Source organism: Primulina eburnea, chromosome 7 (genome assembly GCF_022965805.1).
Source record: "Primulina eburnea isolate SZY01 chromosome 7, ASM2296580v1, whole genome shotgun sequence".
In the NCBI taxonomy this organism is placed as follows: Eukaryota; Viridiplantae; Streptophyta; class Magnoliopsida; order Lamiales; family Gesneriaceae; genus Primulina; species Primulina eburnea.
This window is the reverse complement of record NC_133107.1, coordinates 38,062,024-38,067,318: the sequence shown is the minus strand read 5'-3', so window position 1 is coordinate 38,067,318 and position 5,295 is coordinate 38,062,024. Positions and strand designations below refer to the sequence as shown.

Sequence of the window (5,295 nt, the reverse complement as noted above, 5' to 3'; positions counted from 1 at the left end):
CTAGCAGTCAAGTATAAGAGACTTCCTATGATACTACGGTAAAGGGTGTTATCAACACCTTCCCCCGCAACATCTTTGGATAATTTCTCAGTTGATCCCATAGGAGTTCTCATGTGCTTGGTGTTTTCATTTGCAAATTTTTTAATCAAGTTTTTGGCATACTTGCTTTGGCATAAAAAGATCCCATCATGCATCTGTTTTATTTGCAAACCCAGGAAGAAGTTTAGCTCACCAACCATACTCATTTCAAACATAGATGACATGCACTCAACAAAGTCATTGGCATGTTGTTGTGACGAAGAACCAAAGATCATATCATCTACATAGATCTGACAAATAAGAATCTCACCTTTGGCCTTTTGAATGAAAAGTGTTTTGTCTACCTCACCTCGTGTAAATCCGATGTCAAGGAGATAGTCAGTCAGCCTCTCATACCATGCACGGGGTGCTTGCTTCAAGCCGTAGAGAGCCTTTTTCAATTTGTACACATGATTTGGATTATGCGGATCCTCAAATCCTTTTGGCTGTCTCACATAAACTTCTTCATTCAAGAACCCGTTCAAGAATGCACTTTTAACATCCATTTGGAAATGTTTTATTTTCATGTAGCACGCAATGGCAAGTAGGAGCCGGATTGACTCAATGCGGGCAACAAGAGCAAAGGTCTCATCGAAATCAACCCCCTCAACCTGTGTGTACCCCTGAGCAACCAGCCGTGCTTTATTTCGAATGATGTTTCCTGACTCATCGGTTTTATTTTTAAAAACCCATTTTGATCCAATGACATTGCCATGGTCAGGTGGTGGAACTAGAGTCCACACATCATTTCGAACAAAATCTTCAAGTTCATCATGCATAGCATCAGTCCAAAATTCGTCTTTTAATGCTTCCATAACATTTTTTGGCTCAATTTGAGACACAAAGCAAGAGAACCTAACCTGCGAGTACATGGTACTCATGCACACAAGTCCAACCATTTTTCGATAGTCAATTTTATCCTTCTTCCTGGTCTGGATCTCTTCACTCATTCCTCCAATGATTTGAGACGAGGGGTGGTTCTTTTGGATTTTGCTTGGGATACATGGTCCATCATCAGCTTCTTCATTATCGCTGTGAACACATTCTTGCGATTTGTTGACATCAGTGTCACATGTTGTGCCAGATGTTTCAACATCGGGAGCAACACCTGTTGTTTTCAGCGGTATTTGAGTTTCTATCAGATCTTCAACATCATCTTCTGCAGTTTTCTTCTTAAGATCTGCACAATCATCAAAAACAACATTGATTGATTCCATAATAGTCCTTGTTCTGAGATTAAACATACGATAAGCACGACTATTAGTAGCATAACCGAGAAACAGACACTTATCACTCTTGGAGTCAAACTTAGCCAGTTGATCCCTGTCATTCAAGGTGTAGCATACACAGCCAAAAACATGAAAGTATCTAAGGTTAGGCTTCTTTCCCATAATGATTTCATAAGAGGTCATGGTTGATCCACTCCTTAGATACACCCTATTTGAAATGTGGCATGCTGTGTTTAGGGCTTCTGCCGAAAAACGCTTTGCAAGATTCTTAGAAGTTAGCATTACTCTTGCCATTTCTTGCAAAGTCCTGTTCTTTCGTTCGGCAATCCCATTCTGTTGTGGTGTTTTTGGTGCTGAAAATTCATGAGAAATACCTTTTCTGTCACAGAATGATGAAAATGTGCGATTTTCAAATTCTTTACCGTGATCAGTCTTGATCCTTCTTATCTTCAGACTGTCGAGGTTAGTGATTCTAGTGATCAAGTTTTTGAAAACATCGAATGTATCTGACTTTTCTTTAATAAAATTAACCCACGAGAAACGTGAAAAGTCATCGACACATACGAAAAAGTATTTCTTACCTCCGAGACTCTCAACTTCCATAGGACCCATAAGATCCATGTGTAGTAATTACAGACACCGTGTTGTTCCAGGTGTTGGCAACACTGGATGTGACACGTGAGTCTGTTTACCCTTTTGACAGTCACCGCACACATATGGTATACCAGAGGAGAGATTCGGCATACCTCTTACTGCATCGAACTTACTCAGGTTTTTCAAGGTTTTGAAGTTAGCATGTCCTAGTTTTTGATGCCACAGATCAAGTTCGGTGATTTGCACATGTTTGCACGAGAGATCTTCTCCTATTTGGTAGCAATTGTCTGAGGACCTTGTACCTGTCATAACACACACATTCGATTCATCAAAGACTTCACAGTTATGTTTGTCAAATTTAACAAACAAATTATCATCACATAGTTGGCTTATGCTTATCAAGTTTGAATTCAATCCTTCAACATGAAGCACATTGTGAAGTTTTGGCAATCCTTCAACATTCAGTGTGCCCTTTCCTACAATTCTTCCTTTTGCTCCCCCTCCATAGGTCACTCTCCCACACTTTTGCTCAACATACTCGATTAGATGTTCTTTAGATCCCGTCATGTGTTGCGAGCTACCACTATCGAAGTACCAATGACCTGTAGTGTTAGTTTTTAATGAAGTGTAGACAACTTTGCAGTGAGTTTTTACCTTTGGGACCCAAATTTGTCTTACTATAGGTCGATGGTAGGAGGTGTTGCGAAGAGTGCTGGACAACATTCGGGGCAACATCTGCCTTGACTCTTGATTCATGAGATCGTCCCTGAGTGCAAAGCAATATGGCCTGATATGACCAGGCTTAAAACAGTAATGACATATATACCTGCGTCTTTTTTTTCTTTAGGAATAGGTACAGTTGTTTGTTTTTTCGGTGAAGAGCTTTTGATTGAAGATGTAGTGTGTGATGGTATACACGTTTCAGTTTTTTCTTTCACAAAAACAGTAGGTTTGGAGGATTCACCTGTTTCATACACACTGTCCTTAAATCCTAGGCCTTTCTTGTCATCTCTTCCCATCAGAAGGATAGATTCCAGCTTGGATGAGCTTGTGTTAAATTTGGACAAGGTTTCAGTTGCTTTTTGAAGATCTTCTCTGGTCTTTCCCAGTTCCAAATCCTTTTTGCTCAACATTACCTCAAGTTTAGCAACCACTGCCTTTAGATCAGCATTTTCTTTCACCAGATTCGCATTCAGTTTGTTTCTTTTGGTCCAGTCTTCAAATAGTTCTTCATAAAGCTCCTGGACATTTTCAAGAGTAAGTTCTTCACCATCAACCTCCAGATCAACATTGTCCAAGATCCCAGACACTGTGGAGTTGAAGCAGACTGATTTTTCGCGGGTGTTGTACCCAGGTGTAGCAACACCTAGGGCAACACCTGCAGGATTCACTTGTAGCCAGCTGGTTTCTGTCATTAGTGCAGTCAGGGAGGTTTGATTGTCTTCATCAGTGGGCTTTTCCTCAGGATCAGTTTCTTCATCGCTAAGGGATGCATTGTACCATTTGTTCTTACGTAATCTGTTTGCGCACTCATTGGCATAGTGACCGAATCCTTGGCATTCTCTACACTGCACTGAATCAAACTTCCTTGATATGAGTTGTCCCTTGCCTTCGTTCCTAGTTTGAGTGGGTAACGTTGCAGGAGACCTTTGTGGCTTTTCAGGAAGACTATAATATCTAGAGGGTTGTGCATCCTTTTTCTTTTCCCGGATTCTTTTCAAGTAATCCCCAAATTTCTTTGTAATAAAAGATATAGAATCCTCGCAGAGATCGGAATCATTTACTTCCTGAGATATTTGTAGAAGTTCATTGTAGGAGTCATTAGAGGCTTGAAGTGCAATTGTCTTCCCTTTATCCTTCTTTTGCATGTCCAGATTCATCTCAAACGTGCGTAGTGAGCTGATAAGATCTTCCACTGACATTTTGGACGTGTCTTTAGCTTCATCTATTGCACAGATTTTTATATTGAATCTTTCAGGCAGAGAACGAAGAATTTTGCTTACTAGACGCTCACTGGAGATTGATTCTCCAGCACTGAATGCCTCATTAGCAATTTCCCGTAGACGACGATCATACTCAAGTATGCTTTCAGATTCCTCCATCCTCATCATCTCGAATTTGGAAGTAAGCATCCTTAATCTGGTTCGTCTCACACTCTCAGATCCTTCACAATGGCATTGAAGGATATCCCATGCCTTTTTAGCCGAAGTACAGTTTGTGTAATGCCCGAGATTTAATTATTGTAATCAGATGCTGATTAATTGACAAGATTGTGACGAATGAGGTTATAAAAACTTAAATGATTAAGCCGGGCCATTCAGAGACCAGACTGGGTGAAGCATGTGAATTATGTATATTTGGTACAGAACTGTTGGCGCCCGAGCGGTGGAAAAGAGCCGCCCGAGCGCCAATACATCATAAAAATGGATTTGGACAGAATGCCTGGCGCCCGAGCGGTAGTTTTTGACCGCCCGAGCGCCAGGGGATGGTGAGATGAGTACCCGGGCAGAAGGTTCAGCGCCCGGGCGGTAATTTTTAACCGCCCGAGCGCCGCTTGTAAAACATGGAAAACCAGCCACGTTTCATAGACATGCAAATGAGGATATATATATGAATTCATCCTTCAGATTTGTCAAAGGAAAGGAAAAAAGATCGAGAAAAGCTGCAGAAAAGTAGTGAAATATCCTTACGTCTTTTGTGAGAAATCCGTCCGTCCGAATTAGAATCCAACTGCAGTACTGTGTTCCTAGCAACGCAGGCTACAACAGGACGTAAGTTTTGTTACGTTTTGAGATATTTTGAAAATATGATGTTGCTAGAATTGCATATGATTCATATATAGCATTTCTACTACCGTAGAAATTATAGAATTAAAGTCAGATTAAAGAACAGATTGTTTCTGTAATTGTTATGATTTTCGAAAGATATTGACAGAGATTCGATATCAGATTTGTGTTATCGTTGAGATTATGAGTTATGTCAGTATTGATTATGAGTTCTGGTATTATATACGTGATGTTCAGATTGACGGGGTTATTCAGATTGTATTGTTATGCCGTCGAGACATCAGTATTGATATAGATTGATCATATATGATATTGATTGAGATTCATTGTTATATTGTTGACTTGGATCAGATTGTATACCGAGTTGAGTATTGATCAGAACAGATTCTGAACTGAGATATATACTGATATTGTATTTATGTGATTTGTCATTATCAGATTGATATGGACAGATTTGACTTCGAGACTTCGTCTTCGTCAGACCGGGATGACAAAGGTATAATTCATGTGATATCTGGGAAGATACAACTCAAATCAGATCTCATTTGAGTTTCCCAATAAAATCACATACTTGATTATTGTTTATCTTATGATATGATTATGATTTG

General features: G+C 39.8%; 1 protein-coding gene across 1 annotated transcript; it reads right to left on the bottom strand.

The window, feature by feature from the left end:
• Positions 1-1,937: 1,937 nt before the first annotated feature.
• LOC140835913 (uncharacterized) lies at positions 1,938-4,033 on the bottom strand. Its single transcript, XM_073201324.1, has 2 exons — positions 2,728-4,033; positions 1,938-2,503 (listed from the first exon to the last, which is right to left on the bottom strand). Exons 1-2 carry the CDS (start codon positions 4,031-4,033, stop codon positions 1,938-1,940), a joined length of 1,872 nt encoding a protein of 623 aa, XP_073057425.1.
• Between the last annotated feature and the right edge of the window lie 1,262 nt (positions 4,034-5,295).

Bases quoted from the DNA above. Each gene is read 5' to 3' on its own strand.
- LOC140835913 (XM_073201324.1), bottom strand. From the start codon at position 4,033: ATGCTTACTTCCAAATTCGAGATGATGAGGATGGAGGAATCTGAAAGC. The intron at 2,504-2,727 runs GTATATATGTCA...CTAACACTACAG, and splicing joins TAAAGAAAAAAAAGACGCAG to GTCATTGGTACTTCGATAGT.